General features: G+C 40.1%; 1 protein-coding gene across 8 annotated transcripts in view; it reads left to right on the top strand.

Moving 5' to 3' along the window:
- Nucleotides 1-21,533, top strand: part of PHACTR2 (phosphatase and actin regulator 2) — a 264,714-nt gene that overhangs the window by 219,774 nt on the left and 23,407 nt on the right. For 7 of the 8 annotated variants that reach the window (XM_058668492.1, XM_058668427.1, XM_058668399.1 and 4 more), the window contains 4 exons: nt 5,433-5,967; nt 12,543-12,748; nt 13,911-14,067; nt 18,137-18,192. In XM_058668492.1, coding sequence (XP_058524475.1) covers nt 5,433-5,967; nt 12,543-12,748; nt 13,911-14,067; nt 18,137-18,192 — 954 coding nt within the window. Of the gene's footprint in view, nt 1-1,374; nt 1,615-5,432; nt 5,968-12,542; nt 12,749-13,910; nt 14,068-18,136; nt 18,193-21,533 lie in introns of all 8 variants that reach the window. The other variant, XM_058668699.1, reaches the window with a different exon arrangement.

Genomic DNA, 21,533 nt, shown 5'->3' with positions numbered 1-21,533 from the left:
TTCAGACTATGTTGGGGCATGAACACTGCTGCATTAAAGATAATAAGCAGCTTAAATGAGGTGAAGACATGAGAAACAAAGGCAAAAAACACAAAATAGCCTCTGATAAGACCAAGTAAGTGGTTCACACAATCAGGCTGAATGCACGGATGGAAGAGGCCCATTTGGACCACATTGGCTTGAGGCAGGGAGGGTTTGTGATTCTATCAAGATGAAGGGTGAACTTTACAAGAAATATTTTATTGGTTATCCCCTGAATAACAGGGGTCAGGTGGCTGTTACGATAATAAGAGATGTGGCTTCATATTGATTAAAGAAAGATAAAAACAGAGCAGAGTTTTCACTTCCTATTCTCTCAGATAAGAAGCCAAATGAAAATAATACAATGGAATACATTTAGTATTCCAATCCCTTCTTGGTTCTTCAGTAACAGGAAGGATATATATGCAGACTTAGTGTTTTCTTAGCACTCTCTCACATTTTTTTACTGTGTTCTCTGTTTGAAAGGAATGCTACTTAACTCTTTGGACCAGGACTGCGTTTTAATTATTTTCATTTCAGTCAATCACTAGTGGAAAATAAAGAGACATGAATAAATTAATGAATGTGCAGGATCTCTGTTTTCTGTAATGAGAGACTAGCTCTAGTCCTCCCTCAGTCATGCAAATCCTCTGAGACACTTCTGTTTTAAGTATGAGTTCTTCTGGCTGAGTTTTAACCTTTGTCTAATCTAGTCATTCTAGGGGGCCCACAGTTGCAACAGTAGATCAGGAAGCCGCCTGAGTTCCTAGGCAGAGCTTGCAACTGTCACTAGTGGGTACAGGCCATTATTCAGCACATTGTGGCCCATGTGAGCGATCATGCAGAGTCTCCCTTAGTTTAGAATATCATTGATTTTGCCCACAATGAATCCCTTTTGCTTGAGTTCTAGAAGGTAACTGAGTCCAGTGGTTGAATGTACAAGTCTCCCCTGTTGGAGAGGCCTTGGATTTTGTTAAGTCTCTTAACATTCAATTTAGCACTAAATCGCCTCTGCCCTTTGTCATCTAGTGACCTAGCAGCAGGTTAGAGGCCTGCAATTAGGGACTCTCACCTGAGACTTTAACAACCACCCTCAGTAAACCTTTTACAAAGTCATTACATGTGTGGCCCAGTTTTATCAAAGGAGTGACTAAAGGACCCACACAATGCAGCCCAGCTTGCCTTCCAGCCTTTGTTTTTCACTCCATACTTTGCTCTGTGTGATGCCAAACTCCACCTGATTCCCAGGGGCCAAGCCGCCGTATATGTGTATCACTGTCACCATGTCTTATTCCATGTATTTCTATGGTGTATGTCTGTATCAGTCTGCTCTGTTCAATTTCTCATTTGTAGAGAACTCTGAAAACCACTCTGAAACTCCGGCAGCTCCTGTTCTACCTCCTTCAGCTCCTCCTAAGCCTAAACCCAAACCTAAACCCAAAAAAACACCTGTGCCTCCAAAAGGGGCTACCGCTGGGGCCAGCCACAAGGGTGACGAAGTGCCTCCCATTAAAAAAAATGCCAAGGTTCCCGGTAAGCAGGCCCCTGTCCCTCCACCCAAGCCAACAAGCCGAAACACGACCCGAGAGGCTGGTGAGTATGGCGCCAGTGAGCTGTGGGGTTGAGTCCAGGATGTGTGGCTCTGGGACGGGGCTACTTGTTTCTTCCACATGTGATGGTTTTTTGGTGTCTTAGAATTTAGTATCAGGATTCTACTTTCACACAAAGGAGATTTCTTTGTTTCTGTCTACCAAAGGAAATTGTCTGTTGATTAGTTCACTCATTATATTTCCTTTGTCGGGGGGTGGAAGAGATGTTTCTTATTTTATTTGAAAGGCATAAGTAGAGAGGGGGTCTTCTGTCTACCCACAACAACCAGAGCTAAGCCATGTTGGAACCATGAGCATTGAACTTCTTCTGGGTCTCCCACAAAGGTGATAGGGGCCTAAGCCCTTGAACCATCACCGACAGTTTGCCATGATCCAGTGGCCAGAAGCTGAACTGGAAACAGAGGAGCCAGGATTTGAGCAAAGCACTGTGATATGGGGTGTGGGCGTTGCAAAGGCAGATTTACCTTCTGCACCACAGCGCCTGCGGTCACCTATTTAGTCTCATCTTGGAGAAGACCCAGCTGCAGGCCAGAGGGAGCAGTGTACCCAAGGAATGATGCTGATCTGAAATGACATTCTTCAGACATTAACTGACCTACCTGTTTGAGTTTATGCGTGGCCTTTGGCTTGGATTTCTTTTCTGACATATTTGCTGGATCTTAACATGTGAAATCTCCAGCAGTCATAGTCATCCCCCTTCTGGTAAATGACAAAGTGTTTGTATCCAAAGTGTCAGCTCCACCACATTCCTTTATTGCAGTCAGAAAGGCTTCAGTGGAACTGAAATTTAAATGCTCAGGACCCTCTTCCATTTCCTCCCCCAAGAAAATTCGTATTGTTATATGTGTGATGCACTTATGACATGCTATTACAAATCACCAGTAGTTGCATCATCTATAGTAGCTTTCTTCTAATCAGATTGCTTAATACAAAGAGGAACTTAGCTTCTTCTAGTGAGGTAGAAGGAAGAGGCCTGCCATGTTGGTTAGCTTTCAAAGCATCATACATCAAAGACCACATGTTCAAGGGCTTTTCCCTGTTGACGTGTGTGTGAAAATTCTCCTGTGCTGTGGAAAATCTTACTTTCCTTAAAATAAGCAGCAGTAGTTGTCTAGCATACTAGGATTTGTCCTGGTATCCATCTCTCCACCACCTCATAATGTATACCGTTAATCCTCAGTTCACAGAATGGTCCATCCACAGGATAGCAGCTCTCTCAATGCAAAGAGATGTTTCTCTCCCTGTGTTGCTCTTTCCCTCTCTGACCTGTAGCGTCTGGGTCTCTTCTAATAAGCTCTCCAGCGAAATGGCTCAGAATGATGCGCCTGCCAGCAGTGCTGGAGCACCATTTATCTCCACAGGGACCAACTGTCCTCACATGTCAGTATCCTTTCTCATTCTTGTGCGTGTTTCCCAGATGGCCTTACAAAGCCCCAGAATGCTGCTTGGAATGAGACAGACCCTGATCCACTTCTCAAAGCAGAGTTTCAGACTGTCATATTGCCTCTGGGGATTGTGGTCCTGTCCTGCCTCACTCACATGTGCGGGTGACTCATTATGGACTCAGCTTCAACTATCAAAAGAAAGCTGATGATTAACACAAAGGCCCAGGAACAGCTTTCCTGAGAGATTCTGAGTTCTTACCAGATGGTCTCACGATGCTCCTAAGAGGGAAGAGTGCAGTCATTGTGTGCACTGTATTCTAAGAGAGCTGACAAACCCTTAGGATGGAGACACATCAGGCTGTCCCAGGGACTATCACGAAGATGAAGGGTTGCAACATAGACACCAATAAACTCATGTGCAAAGATCATGTATTGATAGTATTCAGGATCCTGTAGACACTCTGTTTATAACCATGGAGAACTCGCCACATCATGACATTGTATTATTATAGAAATGTTGACTGGAATAGTCCATATGTAGCTCTTCATTTCCCATCACATCTACTGAATTCTTAGAACAGTGATCAGTTAAAATTAGCATAGACCTCCAGATTGCCAGATGTTAGTGTATAGCATTCCCTTGCTTAACCAGGAAGGGAAGGCAAAATCCTGCTTTTTTTTTCCTTTCTTATTAGATGTACTGTTAACAAAACAAAATTTCATATTGAGGAAAGATCACATTTTTTTTTCATCATGGCATCTATTCAAGGCAACATAGTTGATATCAGTAAAGTCCTGTCATTTTAGAAAGCATTTAAACAAAAGTATTACATAGCTTGAATTTGTACTCCAGATGTTGGGGTAAAATATCTTTTTCTGTAAGCCAGGTTAAACTTTTAGAAAAAAAGTTATCTAAAAAAGTAATAGAGTTAATATGCAGGATGTATTCTGTTTAACTGAGCTAAGAAAATATTTGGATGTGTTTAGGCATCAAATTTTAGTGTCCTGGTTGTGAAAAATAAATTTAGAATGGACTTAGACTGAAGGAATATGCTTAATGAGTTTGACTTATAGTCAATGAAGGTTATTAATTATAAATATGTGTCAATGGGTTTAGATTTGAGGAGATAAAAATCTAGCTATACATGTCCAAGATAATAAAGAACCTAAAATATAGATTCCTTGATCTAGTAATACATGAGATTGGGTTCTTTGCTGTATTGCTTGGATCAACGAATCTTGCATCTCATCACATGTTCCTTTATCTGCTCTTCCTCATTAACTTTCCCAATTGTCATCAATAAAGTTGTAACCAGAGGTAAGTCACAGTAACATCTGTTTGCAGTATGAGTCAGCTCCTCAACACTAAAAGAATATTTTCTAACAGGCATGCAAGAAAGAGGAAATATACAATATGAGAGTAGAAGCAACTAAGAGAAGTTTATAGATCATAAAGGTCATGAAACAGGATTATCTTGGGAGTTCACATGTATTTCCTAAGATGAACTTAAAGAAAAGGGCTAGTTAACGTTTTATCCTCCTGAAAATGGATTGGTTGAAGGCAGTCCTTCCGAGAAGCGTTAGATAACACCACCGCATCCTTTGAGGAATGGTCTGCTGGAACGTAAACGATCAGGAAGAGCTTTGCAAAGATGGAGTCCAGTGTTCTCAGAATGATATGCTTTTCTGCCACATTATTCAGGTGCCACCCATGTATACATTTTGTGCGGGAAAAGAGGTTTGTTTCTTTCTGTCCACCTTTTGGCATTGAAGAATCCCTGTCTTTCCTGTGTAACTCTGCTTTTACCCCATCACTACCACACATGGAAGTATAGGTTAGCATGGTGAGCTGCTCGTTCAGCCACTAGGGTTTAGAGTTTCCTTTTGAAGCAGTAGGATTTGAGTGAATTTACTACTGACCCAGAAAGGAACTGGAACATACACCTTGGCCTTTGCAGAATGTAGGCCACCACTTCACTCCCAGAAAGATAGCATTGAGTATTTATGATTTGTGATAAGCCCAGTTATGTGCTGCTTCCAGCTGGCTGCTGGTGTCGTACCCTCCCTACACACTGCAGCTCACTTCTCTGGGGCATTACAGGGGCTTTGTCAGGTACCCCACAGGATGAGGAGCTGAGGGTTTTCCTATTGGCTTGTCCAGCTTTAGACTGAAGCAGGTGGAGACAGAGGACTTTTGCCCCTAGTTTTGTTGTACCACTTGTTGTACCATAGATTTTACATAAGCAGTGCATTAAAAAAAAAAAAAGAGCCATTATCATTATTGGCTTACTTCATTGCATTGGTTTATCCAACAGGTTTAAGGAGGATATTTTAAATATTGACACTTGTAACTTGATTGCTTTATTTAAAAAGTAACATGTTCTCTGACTTTTAATACAGAATCTCTCTGTTTTAGCTGGTTCCTCTCATTCAAAAAAATCAAGTGGCTCCAAATCAACTTCACCATCTACTTCATCCACCTCATCTCGTCCCAGAGCTTCAAAGGAGACAGTTGCTAGCAAAACAGGGGCATTGGGGACTGCAAAAGGCAAGAAGAAAGCTGGCAAGCAGCCAACGACATCTCGACTGTCTTCCGAACCTACCACTTCTGGCACAGCTGACCTTACAGGAGAGCTTCCAGAAACCAGAATGGAGAGTATCCAACCCAAGCCAACTGTCCCGGGGACGGAGGAGCCGAGTACAAGCAAGCCCAAGCCTTCTGTCCCTCCGTCGCCCATGGCTCCACCACCTTCTCCCCCGGCCCCTTCTCTTCCTCTTGAGGATCAATGCATTGTTGCCTCAGACACTCCAGTTGTCCTGGTCAGCAGCGGATCTGACCTGCCTGGCTCTGCCTTAGAACCAAGTCCATTCCTTTGGACTGAAGAACCAACAAACAGAACCACCCTCCCCTCAGGCACTGGCTTAAGTGTTAGCAGAGAAAATGCAAAATGGTGAGTTGGGACAAAGCTCATATTCCATCTGCATACTAAAGATCACTAGAATAGTCTTTCTTTTATACTGTTTATAAAATTCACATTGGTAAGACAGAAAAATCTCCCTTTTGATTAGGTTCTGTGTCAGTACTCTGAGTCTTCTCCCTGGACCGTTCCCTTCATTTTCTTAGCTTATTTTGGACCTTTAGCACCTTTATATCAAGATTGCTAACCGGCTCCTACTCACTTTTAAGAACTCACTTAGCCTTCTATTTCCCTCAAGAAAATAGCCAGCCATCAGGAAAGAACTTTGCCAAATTCTGACTCCTTATTTCCAACCACAGCGTTGCCACCTTTCATGTTTCCTCAATGTTGTACTCAACATTTATCTCCTTTGTGAAGTTTTCTAATACTTCTAGACAGAATTACTGATTAATCCACTATTCTAAGTCAATCCTTTTCCTCCTGTCTTTGGGACAGAAGTAGCCAATAGATCCTACCTAACTATATGTCCCCAGTAGAACAAAAATAGGTTGCAGACACTCTGGATGCTCGTTGAAACACTGAATATAAATAAAAGCATGAGGCAAACTGATTATAAAAAAGTTTTATTTTGAGATTTGATTATTATTTCTAGTCCTTACCTATACACTTATGAAATACTGCTTTTCTCTAGTAAATATTTGTTGAATTCTTCATTTAATTCTTCATTTATCACAAGTTGCACTTGTGATTATAAAGTTAACTGAAAATGTGTCGTCATAAAATTTAAAAGCAAAGGGCATTGGAAAATGGCCCAGGGATGCTGTACCTGCATGGGAAATCTGGGAGAGCTCCTGGCTTTGGACTGGCTCTTCTCTGGCTGTTACAAGTATTTGAGGAGTGGGCCAGCAGATGGAAGATCTTTTTCTCTGTCTTTACTTTGTAAATCTGCCTTTCCAATAGAAGCAAATAAATATTTTAAGAGAAAAAAGGAAGTAGGAGAGGGGTGGGGAGAAGCAAGGGAGGAAGGATATGTCGGGAAGTATCATTATGCTCTTAAAACTGTATATATAAAATACATGCAATTGAGTCCCCTTATAAATTTTTTAAATTACTTAAAAGTGTAAACTCAGCCTACTTCAGTATGGTGGAAGTAGTGTTGAAAATAAATGACCCTGATGCTTAATTTTATAAAGAGTATAAAGGAATATCTTGAAAAAAGTGTAGTTAGTCTTAACGTATTTGCTTGAAGGAGGTAATTCAACAAAACGGGCCAAGGAAGTGGATGGCGCACTTAATGAGTTAGTGGCCTCAGCTCATCCTAGAGTCTTCAGCCCTTTTCATTCCTTACTTTAAACATTCATAAAGTACTGCAAATAGTCCATTAAAGGTAAATAAGGTAGGTCTGCCCTCCTATCCCACAAGTGTGAAGAAAGATTTTAAGTGTATGGGAGGTGCAATTGTCATTTTCATCCGAGTAAGCCTTAGAACTTTTAAATTCAGCCTCTTTTCTCCCATTTTTAAGAATAAAACCTATATTCACTCTTCAAATTATTTAATAGGTCCTCTTTCCAAAAATGGTTATAAGAGTTTTAAGAAAATATTACATTAAGTTGCTTTTGATCAAGAGTCTGAGATATCAACTATATTTATATGCTGAAAATAATAACCTTTACTTACTGTATACCTACTTAATATAAGGAACTAAGTTATATATATATAACTTAGTTATATATGCATTATTCAATTCACACAAATTTTCCCTGGTGTATTCCTGTTTAATAGATTAAAAAAAACTGGCTCTGAGAGAAATAACATAGCCTAGCGAAGATTGCCTAATTAGAACTGGCAAAGCCAGAATTTAAACCCAGCATCGTACAGCAACTTATATTCTCTGAATAATTTTTGTTAAGTTTTCTAGAGCTTCTGTATTTTTTTCCTGATAGTTCTGTGTTTTTATCAGTTATAGAGCCAAATTTGGGGGGAATGCCAAGGAAAGATATATAAATGTTAAATTATACATTAGTTTGGTTGGCATTTTAAAAGAAGATATGGGAAAAGAAGATATTGAAGTGAGTGGTTATGGTGCTGGTTTGAATGCTTTTTGTGCATTTCTGGGACTGGGTAATTTATAAGGAAAAGAAATTTGTTGCCTCACAGTTCTGGAAGCTGGGAAGCCCAAAGTCAGTACAGACAGTGGCAGTTGGGGAAGGACTTTCTTGCTGCTTCATTATGTGTATGTAGAAGGTGAAAGACACCAAGTGCAAGAAAACAAACACATCCCCATGAACCCTTTCATAATGGTGTTAATCCATTCATGAGGACAGAACCCTCATGCCCTAAATACTGCCCAGTATACACTACCTCCTTACCCTGTCACATTGGGAAATTCAACACATGAATTCTGGGAACTGTTCAATCCATCATAGTATCTTTAAAACTTCCAGCATGTAGCAAGTACTTTCCTTTAATTCTCATGAGTGTTTTCTAGCCTTACAATCACTTCCAGTCTTTTGAACAGAATATTCTTCCTTCCAGCATTTATTTTTTGCTTACCTTCTCTATGCTGGGCAATATACCAAGCAGCAAGAATGCAAAAATGAATGAGACAGCCTAAGTGATGGTTTCTAACAAAATGTTGTTCAGTACACACAGAAACAATAAATATTTGAGATAACATAGGAATTAGGGGAAATAGGTTGAATATAGGCTTATTATTCAGTGTACCAAAGAGAGCATGGTATGCCATACAAAATGTTTCCCAGAGATGGTCCTAAGCATGCCAAGAACAAGTATCCAAAGATGACCTGACTGTACAGTTCATTTCCATGAACATTTGGGAACCACACTTTACTGGGTTAAGCATCACACTGTGTGGAAGAAGCAAATAGCTATTCTCCATGTCTCCTGTGGCTGTCATCAGAGGGGACACACTTAGGACATTGTTAGAGCATATTTTTCTAGATTTTCATCATAATTTTCATAGATTTTCCTGCCAGTCAGGCTATTATGCTTGTGCAGAAATTTCCTCCTCTAGTATATTCTTCAGAATTAAAAATTGAAACTTTAATTCATCCTCAGGGTGTTTTGTGTTTGCTCTTGAATTAATAAACCTGAAATAGGTAGTCTCTCAGATTTCTTTCCAGATCCTTTCTTCAAGTGAATATTTGAATTAGAATTTTTGGCTCTCACTCACTTGCTCTACTTAGAACTCTCCCTGAGTTATATTTAGTCAAGTAATGTGTGAAGATTCTGTCATTTTATGAAGAGACTTCTGTTTGCAATACAAATATCAAAACTTTACAGAGGGCAAGTTGCTGTTTATAAAAAATACCCACCTCTGTTCCCATATGGCAGTGAACTAACTCTTTGGTAGACTTCTCTTCATTGGCAGCCTCATCAATAACACATATGTCTGGTATAACGTAAGGCAGAAACTTTTTTAAGGCCATATCCAACAGTGACTTGATTCTATTCAGTCTGTTTACACAAACATTTATAAAATGTGTGTTTTGTTCAACTTGTCCCGGAATTGAGCAGGGGGGAAAAAAGCAAGGTCATAAATCGCTTGCTACAAATTTGGAGTATATTTAATATTAACTATACTATATTAATCTAATTGATAAGATTTAGTGAAAAACATACATCCTATGATACGACATTTAGTATGTAGACCAAAAATCTTCAGCCTTGTTTCTAGGCTGGAATAGCTGTTGGAGTTCAGCAACTCACCAAAGATCTCCAGTTCCATCAACTATACATCAGAAGACCTGTCTATATAGTATAGCACATTTGTAAGGTATAAATGTATACTGAACTCTGAAAACTACTAGAATAAAGCATTAACTGATATAACAAATTAGCAAACAATGACACAGACGAATATCAGAGCTCATCTATAAAGTCCCTTTTATTCTGCTACCCACAATGCTGAGCGTGTCTTTCCAGTTTGCTATGTCACCAATAGTAACTCAATAGACTTAAACATAAGGAGTTTCCAGTGGCAACAAGTAAAACTCCAGATCATAGATAAGTTTTTCTATTATAACTGATCCATTATATAAGATGGATCTGTAATCCAACAATGTAATGACTCTTCAAAAAACATAGAATTACCAGTTGAGCCAACGATTTTACAAAAGTAGAACTTGTATAATGAAAAGCTTTGAAAGCAGGGTCTTGAATTTGTACTCTAGAGGTCACAGCAGTGTTATTCACACTAGCTGAGAGATAATGTCCATTGAATGATGAAAGGAGGAGCAAAATGTGCCGTAAATACAGAGAGAGAGATCATTCAGTCACACAATTAAAGGAACTTCTGACACATGCTACAACATGAACGAATCATAGATGACACCATGCCAAGTAAAGTAGGACAAACGCAAAAGGGCAATTGCACAATTTCACTTACATGAGATACCTGAAACTGATTCATAGGAATAAAATGTATAATGGTGCTTCCCAACAGTTGAGGATTAGAAGGTATGAGGAGTTACTGGGGACAGAGTTTCAGTTTGATGAGATTAAAAGGTGCTGCATGTAAATGATCATAATTATACAATAGTGTGCATGCAATACATCGTTCATGTAAAAATTGCACAAAATGATAATTCTATGTTACATGTAAAGGCTTTCCTATTTCCCTTTTGAGAACGAGAGTTTAGGCTATTGGGATTTCTAAGTGAAAAATGGATCATTTTGAGAGTACTCAGGTTCATGCATAACCATAATGCAAAAGTTTAAATCCCTCATATTCTGCTAACATTTACCTGTGTTTGTTTTTCAAAGAATGCTTGATTTTTTATTTGTTTTTTGTTTTTGTTAATGAGAACAGCAGACACGTCTTTTGTACTAGGAAGTCTTTCAAAAGTGTGATGTCTAAATTTAGGTTATTCTATTTATATCAGAAAGTAATTTGGGGGATCTTCTGTATCTTCAGATGCACATCACATGAAGTTTAATATATCATATGCTTCTGACGTAAAATATATTTTTTATTCTTGCCTTTGAAAATTGCCAAGCTTTTTATATTTATAGAAACACGTTAAGCCAGACACTCTTACTAAGCTAAATAATAGAAAATTATTGCATTCTTGCACATCGCCTTCCTTCTAAAGAGTGTTTAACTTTCAGACTTTCCATCTCATGAGTTATAATAGCCCTGCGAGGAAGTATTACAAATGGAGAAATGAAAACAGATAGACGATACATAACTTTCTGTGGTGATACATTGGCCGGGATGAAAACAGGATGAATTCCTATATTAACGAAAAAGTGTACTTTTCTCTTTTAAGATCTGTTATTTATTTGAAAGGCAGAGTTACAGAGAAAAAGAGGAGGAGACAGAGAACAAAAAAGAGATCTTCCATCCACTGTTCACTCCCAAAATGACCACAGTGTATAGAGCTGTACCAGGGCAAAGCCAGGAGCCAGAAACTTCATGAGAGTCTCCCACATGGGTGAAGTAGTCCAAGGACTTGGGACATCCTCTGCTGCTTTTCAAGACCCATTTGCAGGGAGCTGGCTCACAAGCAGAGCAGCTGGGACTTGAATTGGAGCCCATATAGGTATGCTGGTGTTCCTGGCAGCAGCTTTACTTACTGTATCACAGTACTGGCTCCAGAAGGTATACTTTCCATTGCCACTAGTGGGCTACAAAGCAAGGAGTCCATTTGTGCAGGAACTCATAGGTGTTGGGAAGGCAGATAGACTGTCAGTGATCCAAGTACGTTGTGAGTCCCCTGTGGACTGTTCTGAGTCACCTTAAGTCAGGAACTAAACTGACAGCCCCTAGAAGATTCCTCAAGGAACCAAGGTTTTACTGAGATTTAAAGGTTAAAAAATGCAGTCAGATATCCAGTAGTTTCTGGTTTGTTTTTCTTTCCACTGGACTCCCATATTCTATGGAAAAATAAATTCTCCAAATACTATTTGATTACATTCATTTGCTGAATGTTAGATGCAATCTAGTTGAATCTTTTCAGTTTATTAGTAAAGAATGTGTAATCCGGGGGCCAACATCATGGCTCAGGGGCTGAATGCTCACCTTGAACGTACCGGGATCCCATGTGGGTGTCTCTGGTTTGTATCCCCGCTGCTCCACTTCCCACGCAGCTCCCTGCTTATGGCCTGAAAGCAGTAGAGGATGGCTCAAAGCTTTGGGACCCTGCACCCACATGGGAGACCGGAAGATGCTCCTGGTTCCTGACTTTGGATCAGCTCAACTCTGGCGTATGGCTGTTGCAGCCACTTGGGGATTGAACCAGAAGACAGAAGATCTTTCCATGCCTCCTTCTCTCTGTAAATCTGTCTTTCTAATATAATTAAATAAATCTTAATCATATATATGTATATATTTATATAAAATCCTAAGAAGTCAGTATTATTGCACTCTTCTGTTTCAAATCCCAGCTGATCTACATCTGACCCAGCTTCCTTAAAAAGGAATATGTGTCTTGAAAAGCAACAGAAAATGGCCCAAGTCCTTGGACTCCTGCACCCACGTGGCAGACCCAGATGAAGCCTCTTTCTCACAGCATTGGTGTTTCCCCACTGCTCTTGGGGTTCTTCTGTGCCTTTGCCTCACTCCTGTATTTCTATGCCTTTAACAGCTTCACAACCAAAGATGAACTGGGGAAGGCAGCACCTCAGCTGCTCACCCCTGGACTGATGGGAGACCCTTCAGAGTCCTTCAGTGCCCCAGAGGACGAGAGCCCACGGGAGTACCAGGCCAACGACTCGGACTCAGATGGACCCATCTTGTACACTGATGATGACGATGAGGAAGAGGACGAGGATGAGGATGGCAGTGGAGAAAGTAAGGCTGCTTTCACAGGGTGGGGACCAGGGGAGGAGTGGGCAGTGATGGAAGAAAGTGCCTTTCCCCAGGAGCGAAGGCCTGTTGCCAGTTAGAGACATGGGTGTCCTGGAGTCAAATGTTTGGAGACAGGCCCTTCCAAGGATGATGTCACAGGACCAGTCCAGCCTTCCCTTCTGAGGTGGACAGGTGTGTTTGTGCTGGTGCAGAGAAGCAGTGCATTCTAGGCAGAGGGACCTTTCTCAGAATGACAAGAAGTTGTTCTCAAAGGAAGAACCTCAGTGCAGGCCTCCTTGGCTTGCTGCTTGAAGGCATTTAGAATGTGACTCCCTCTTCTACCACAGTTGAAGGGGAGGGAAAGTCAATCAAAAGTGACAAGTACCATATATAGAATTTAAAACAAACACTGGTTCCCAGTAAGGGAGATAGCATGCCTTCTATGAGAAGTGATGCTAAAGTGGGGAGATCTTGCTGCACGTGGATAACTCAGGGAACTGGACTGTGCTGGATTTTACTAAAATCCCTGAGCAGGACGACCTGCACGATTGAATTGATAGAATATGAAAAAGCAATATAAAAAGACTGTCATAGTCCTTAATCAGCAGTTTGTTCAATTCCTTGTAATCTGCACAGAGCAGGGGAAAAATGTTATCCATCTGGTATTAACTATCATCTGTTGAGACTTTAGGGATTCCTGGACCGCTGGGGGTTAAGATATTGTTCTGCAGCATGGGGTCTTTACCAGTGTGGTGTCAGAGTGAAGGAGAAGGCAAGACAAGGATTAACTGTACAACGTAAGTCAAGGGACTGACTTGTAAAGCTTGAAAACCAAAAGGCATTGTGCAACCAGTGATTTCCATCATCCACCATCTCAGCAAAAACAAACTGCAAAACTCACTTTCCAAATGATGAGCTGATGCTTCCAAGTATTTCATAGTGTCCCAATCTTCTTCTTCAAATTAAAAAAAAAAAATCTCAGTCTTTTTCAAAATGAACTCCATCCAACTCAAAGGCCTTTTCCTCTTAGGTTAATTAAGTTTTTCCTCTTGCATGAGAATAAAGAATTTCATCTGGGCTCTGTACAAGTTCGTGCCATGTGTTACCCAACTACCACTACCTAAGAGCTGCTTTCCCTACATTTCTGCCCTTTTTAAATCTTCAGGTGCTTTGGCAAGTAAAATACGACGAAGGGATACTCTTGCTATCAAACTTGGCAACAGACCATCCAAGAAGGAGTTAGAGGACAAAAACATCTTGCAGCGCACATCGGAGGAAGAGAGGCAGGAAATCCGGCAGCAGATTGGAACCAAGCTAGTCAGGTAATTGCTGAGATGTTTGCCCAGCACTACCTGTTCCATGCTTTTCTTCCTCTAGAAGATTCCTTCCTTTGACCCAGCACTGCCTATCTCTTGCATTTCTCAAGATTCCTAACCCTAACTGGGTTCCATGTGTATGGGCGCAACTGGTTCACATAATCTTTGAGAGTTTGTCTTGAATGGTGAGCCACTGAACCAATCAGCCTGCTGTTCCAGTTAGCCAATGGCTCTGAGGTTCCCAACACCTACCTCAGGGATCCAACAAGCTGTTTTACCACGGACCAGTTAGTAAATATTTTGAGCCTTACTAGCTGACAATTTCTGTTGCAGCTTGTTGGATATGATGGGACAGCATGCAAGCAGGTGTAAATGCTATGTGAACAAGGGAGGATGGCAGTATGCCAATAAAAGGTAGCAGGCTAGACTTGGCTCAAAGAGCACAATTTGCCCAAATCCCAACTACATTTGTAATCTCACAAGCCATCCTGTGACTCCATCAAGGTTTGCTGTGTGGGCTGTGAGACTGTGGAAATGTTCCTAGTTAGCTCCATCAAGTCAGGTAATCATACGCCCTATACAAAGTTGCCCTCTTAAGTTCAAATAAATGGGTCACCTTACATCTCTTCCTGCCAAAAGCCATTCCGTAGGATTTCTGTTTTTGCTATTCATAACTTTGGAACTTCACAATGAAAGTGAATTTTCATTCATGCTGAAGCTCTTATTTTTGGTTAGCAGTTTTCAGTACATTTAAATATCAGTAACTCTGCAGACTTCTGCTCTTCGTACATATCAGGCAAAGTGCATACTTAGGAGAAGGAAGCAGCCTGGATTTAGACTGTCCTTGCTTGGAAATGAGGGGCCTGCCCAACTTTGGCATAGCTGCAGGGTTGGCACAGGGTTCTGCACGCCTCTCTGCACGGTCTCCATGGGGAGAATGGCCCCTGTGAGACTGAGACCACATGGTGAGATGTGAAGGCTGGTTTCACAGATGGCCGCTGTGACATCGGGTGAAGGGAAAACTCTGCCTAAAGGACAGACTGGAAAAGGCTCTGGGGGTCTCTCTGAAACTCCCACCACTGGAAGAAGTTCAAGAAGAGTTTGCCAATGACCATTTTTTTTTAACTCTAGTATTCTCACTGCAGCCCTAAACTTTGACCGTTTCCTAACTTCAGCAACTAAAGTGATTAACGGTATGGAGCTGAGAAGATCTTACAAGTCAAACTTGTAATCTTACCAAGTAAAAACTGGGCTCTCTGGGGCCCAGAAAGATTACGGAAATTTTTCAAGGACGTGCAGTTCCTTAGTAGCAGAACCAAGGCTAGAATTTCGGTTCCTGGGCTCTCTGCCCAATCTTCTTTCTTGCATATGGTCTTCTATTTTGTACTTTGTGTGCTAAGTTTTTTGGATGGTTTTATTGTCCTTGCTTATTGTTACAGTGAGTAAGAATGTGCAAAAAAAATATGTAAAAGAGCGCAAAATAGGATGAATCCCTTAAAAACAAAGAACATCATCATTTTATCACAGTAAGGGGTTAAAAAGTAGTTTCATATCTATGTCCCAATAAAAGTTGAAGTGGCATTAAATAAAATTTCATGTTTCTTTGTTTAAAGCACTACGCTAATCAGTAGCAGGGATTTTTTTAAAACAGTACTAAATATTTTAGTATGTAGAGATATCCTAAATTCAGTATTTTATTAAACAGAGATAAACAATTTTGTACTAAAATTTCAGTCAAAGTTATTTTAGTGAAAAATACAAAACATGAAAAATATTATTGATATACAAAACTGTGTACTACAAAGCTTTGAAAAATTATAAAAAATTGCTACATATTCACTCCAGGTTTACAGATGTATGATCCATCTATAACAATCAATATATTTATATGATACTGACACATAGTAAGAAAACAGAACAAAAAAACAGGAAATTGTACTTAATAAAATAGTAACGATGTATTCATTTTCCTTCCGTGAAATGGGAGTTATCTGCTGCCTTGCAAATTGGTTTTAGGATTCAGGACAACATAAGTTCAGCATCTCGCACAGGACCTGGAATCTTAGAAGTCTGATAAATGATAGCTTGTCGTGCCTAGCTGAGCCGGCATAGTAAGCACGGCGAATGTCCGAGCAAAAAGTACCCACACACGGAGACCATGATGGTGTTAGAAGGGCTGGGAGCCATCTGCCCACAAGCCTCTTTATTACCATATTATATCCTCTTTCCCCCAAGCCCATTAACAGGACAATAGGACGCCAATGAGTCTGCAAAGGCCAGGTGCTACTGCCGTGGGCCTGATTCCTGAGTGCTCAGCTAAAGGAATGTAAATCAGCTCCTCAGCCCACAACAATAGCTTTTGGGTATTGGCAAAGAACCCCAGTCTAAATTCTCATTTCCAGGAGTGAACAAACAATTTCAAGGTACTTCTGAACTCATTGGTAGGATCTCAGTATCATGGTGAGTTGAAAAAGGCATTCCAGAGGAAGAAAAGTCCAACAGTAAAAGAAAGATGATGTGTTTGAGACATGATAGAGAGTCCAATATATTGGAATTACAGATATGGGGATAGGACACATGTGTATGTGGGTGGCACGGAATCTGGCTAGAATAGGCATAGACATTCACCGAGGTTTTTTTGTGAACTCAAGTGCTTAAACTGAGTTCAAATTAGCTATGATAAAGATTAAACTTCAACAGTGTTTTTAATGAGATATGTAAAGTATTAATTTCAATTCCTCATCTCATTTCTGTCTAGCCATAAATACTTAGAATGTATCACATCTGATTTCTTAAAGATATATTTAGTTTTATTGGAAAGGCAAATATACAGAGAGGAGGAGAGACAGAGAGGAAGGTCTTCCATCCAATGGTTCACTCCCCAAGCAACCGCAATGGCTGGAGCTAAGCCGATCCAAAGCCAGGAGCTAGGAGCCTCTTCCAGGTCTCCCACGCGGGTGCAGGGTCCCAAAGCTTTGGGCTGTCCTCAACTGCTTTTCCAGGCCATAGGCAGGGAGCTGGATGGGAAGCGGGGCTGCTGGGATTAGAACTGACACCCATATGTTATCCGGGCACGGTCAAGGTAAGGACTTTAACTGCTATGCTGTCACACCGGGCCCACATCTGAGTTTTAATATTATGTTTCATATACATTAGTTTTACCTTTTCAAGCTACATCCAAAGGAAATGTTTCTCTTCTATTCACAACAAATTTGGCACATAAACATGACCAATAGGGAGATTATAAAGGGTTATTATGACATATGGATCTCATGTCAGATATATAGCATCTAATTCCAAAAGAGCCTAGGTTTTCTTGAGAGTAGATGGGAAGAGCCTATAGAGCCCAAGGCAAATTTGGCTACAATATGTTCACTTAGGGTCCCCATAGCAGTAAGTCACTTACCGTACTTACTGTACAGTGTAGACTGAATCTCTCTGAGTTGGCATGGCTTCCAGAGCAACAGCCTACTTTAAACTGTAATAATATGCACATTAAGTGAACCAAAAAAGCACAGGGGTCCAATTGAGGCATGATTATTTCTTTTCACATGGCAGTCAGGAGGAGGGGACCATCCAATATGGTTGAGTAACAGGTACGTTGTCTCTCCTTTCTCTTCCTCCCTCTGGGTATTCTCATCTGCTTGAGCAGTGCTCACTCCCGCCACCAAGGTTAAGTTCTAATCTGTGAGAAGAAGGGAAAAAGAAGAGAACACACAAGCAGTCGTTATAAGGATAAAAAGTGGAAGTTACAAATATCAGTCTTTTCTATCCATGGTCCAAACTCAGTCACATCAGCGTACACAGCTATTGGGAAGGGAGAAGGCTGTTGCCAGACACCTCGCTGCAAGTCGGGTAGTTCTAGTTCTGTTTCTGCAGGGAAGGGGAACAGTGGAGAAGGGGAGCGTTAACACTCCCAACCACCATCTGTGATCTCCAAAGTAATACAAAGGAGGCATTTATTTTGTAATTTTTATTTCTGATCTTTTTAATTGCTTTGTTCATTCTTTTATTTTGTTATCTCCAACTAAAGGGTCCTTGCTTGTAACTTGCACTGTGCCCTTTGTCTTCATAGGAGACTCAGCCAGAGACCCACAACTGAAGAATTAGAACAAAGAAATATATTAAAACGTGAGTATTCTATGTTGTTCAAAGGTTCCTTTATAAACATTAATGAAATGCTTCTAAGCATGATCTATTTCTCAGTAGGAAACCATAATATATTAATTTACTCACAACTGGCTGAAATGGCTCATTTATAAGACAATTATGTATAGTTATTCATATGCAGAAAAAAATCTCTTGAATTGTTTTTTTGCTTCAGATCTTCAAATCTGATATCTACCAGACTAGATTCACAGTCAGAACAACTGGTAGAAAAGATGAAATATACTCTATGGCTTCTTCCTTCCAAATGTTAAGTAGGAGAAAATGGCTTTGTCTTCTTGCAATTAAATGTCAAAGAAAAGCCAGAGAATCCACAAAGATATAAATCCAAATTCCTATATTGTTATTAATAATACAATTGGTTGCTTGGCCTAACAAATGACTCCATTTAAAACAAAACTATGGAAAAAGGAATTTTTCAGTCTATTTCATTTTCCTTTGTTGTGATCATTTCTCAGCATTTAAGGAGTTCCCTGCTCTTTCTCCTGCGTTATGTTCTCATTCACTTTTCCCTCTGTACTTTGATGATTTGACTGACCACTCCAGCAGTTTTTATTGGCATCTCTGGGCTAAAGGCTGAGGTTAGCAGAAAGGCAGTCCATCATACGCTTGTATGTCAGTGTGACCACCAACTGCAGTGAGTTCAGAAAGAGAAACTTCAAGCAAAACTTAGCTGGTATTTTATATATTATTAATCTAGCTTCATCAGCACATTTTACTATATGAAAAACCAAAGAACAGGATGGAAAGAATTTCTGGCGCTACTATTATGGTAAAGAGCCATTAACATGTGGAAAACCTTCTCAACCAGTTGAATTGGCCTGCTGGAAGCCCATCTGAGCTGCTATCCTTCCTGAAGGAAACAAAAGATTTTAGTGGCGTATTTTCACTCTGCTTGCTTTTACTGAAATAACCCAGAAAAGCAGACTTAACACTGAGGGCAGCACCTCTCGGATCTTTATGCTTGCCATGCATTTTTTTCTTACTGCTTTGTGAACATAATTTCAGTCAAACCTGAGAACCAAAGTGACTGTCAGTGTACAGACAAGTTTGTTTGGAGGAGGAAAAGTCAAGACCTGAAGAGAAGGAAAAATGTGTGTTTTCACTTTTTCAGGAAGGGTGAAAGCAACAGCTAATTTCAATAGAAAAAAAAAATTTTAAAGGTTCATTGCTTTCAATAATAAGTTCTGAGGAAAGTTATGGAATTAAATTTTAAGGAAGTTCAAATATAATCCATAAAGTCCTAAAGAGTTTAAGTCCTATTGGGCTCTGGTGCAATACCTGGAAAAATATAGCTGAGCATGCTCTGGGTAATTCTTTCCTGCTCCTGTGAGACAAAGAGTGCCAAACCACACTGGAGTTTGGTTGTTTGAGGAACTGCCTCGTGGATCCATAAATTTATCACACATTGATCTTAAGTGCTCTGTTGGCTTCTAGACCCCCTGATTTCCTGGAGGTTTGGGAAGGAGTGAAACACCAAAGTCAACTTTAGATTTCACTCCAGCCCTTTTTTCATTTCCTTCTAAGTAGTAAGTACATCTAAGAATATTTATTCTGGAAACAAAAGGCCTGTTTCCAGTCTGGTTAGGCTGATAACTGGCTTGTGATCTCCTGACACAGTATTGTATAGCCAGAGGAAGCCAGGAGAGCCGGTGGAGGTTTTTGAGCAGTGCTCCCAGGCTTTGTGCAGGGCAGGCCAAGGGAACTAAGTGGCTTCACTACTAACATCGTTCAGCTCCTCTTTTGCCTCTGAGTTCTTCCACAGTAGCTTGCAGTCCTGAGTATTTTTGTGTATTTCACTTCCAGCTTTTGTTCAAAAGCAACAGAATGATCTCTTCAGAGAAAAGTGTATCTGTGCCCTGGTGTGGTTTTAAAGTAACTAGGTCATCTTTTCTGGACCAACTAGGAGACAAATTAACAACATAAAACATTGAGGAGTTCTCACAACAGAGCCCATCACTAACTGAACAGATGTGAATGAGATGGTACAACTATTGGCAGCTTTCAGTGGACACCGTAGGACAAATTTTGCTGGCTGGAGTCGTTACCCTTATTGCTCCTCACTTGAGTTCTTTCCCAGCTATTTCGGTGACATGAGAGACAGCATGAATGTTCAGTTAAATTTAATTATACATTTAGAACTAGTTCCTTAAAAAGCATAAAATCGAAACTTTTGCTTGAAAGCTCAACTTAAACAAACCAGGAAAGGTGATGTGTATGGAATATCTTTTATAGGGCTGGATTTGATAAGACACACACACCCCGCATCCAAGCAATCTTCAGCCAAGATATATGTCCTCTGTTGTTTACAAAGAAACTATGGATTAAGTCATTGGTTTCTGCATTTATGCTTCCCCAACTTTTAATATGAAAAAAAATGTTTGAATCTATAAGAAAGCTGGAGGAATTTTGCAATACTCATTTGTCTATCATCTGTATTCTATCAATGTCTTTCTTTATCACATATCTATTTGTTGATCCAGTTTATTTTTTAGGCATTTCAAAGTAGTTTATAACTGCATTTTCGTTTGCTAAAATAGCTACATGGAAATGTGCAAAAACAGCACAAAAAAAGCCACAAAAGTTATTTAACTTATTTTGAAGCCATTGATTGGAATTGATGCCTCTAGAATATCGTACTATAGTTTTGTGGTATTTCTAGCATTTCTTTCTTCTCCTTTCCAATCATCCACTCCATGGTCTAGGCAACACTCACCAGCCAGGCAAGTTTCTTACAGTACCTCTTGCGTATAACTTAGCGCATGCGTTGTTTGGGAGTTTATAGGAAACATTTCCTATGGCTGTACTGAAACGTCACCCCTCTCTGCTCTGATGGGTGTTACTGAGAGCAGGACTGTCAATGAGCTCTGTCGCTTCCTTCACACGTTCCGCTCCAGTCTGTCCACAGTGACCAGAAAGTTTTCATGCCACTTGATAAGGAATCAAAAGTGAAAGAGACATGCTAAATCTTTGAATTTACAGTATTGATTGTAATGTTTAACCTTGAGGTTGTACGAGATTTTATAATGATTATTCAATAAAACTCAGAGGAAAAGCCATGTCAGCTTCCCTCTACCTCTCACCCTCTTCCTCTAACTATGTTGACGTTTTGAACATGGGAAGTATAAGGAAGTCAGTTCCCAATGCCAAAAAAGAGTCCCCAGATAGTAAAATCCTGTTTACTTAACTCATAGCTGCAACTGGCCCTTCTTTTTCTAACATCAGTGAGGCTGTTACCTCATTGTACAATATGCTTAATAAGGCAGAACTGTCTCATATTCCCTTAAAGGAGGTGACAGTTTGCA

The sequence above is a fragment of the Ochotona princeps genome, chromosome 1 (genome assembly GCF_030435755.1).
Source record: "Ochotona princeps isolate mOchPri1 chromosome 1, mOchPri1.hap1, whole genome shotgun sequence".
Lineage (NCBI taxonomy): Eukaryota > Metazoa > Chordata > Mammalia > Lagomorpha > Ochotonidae > Ochotona > Ochotona princeps.
Note: the sequence above shows the minus strand (reverse complement) of the source record. Positions and strands in the feature narration are given on the sequence as shown.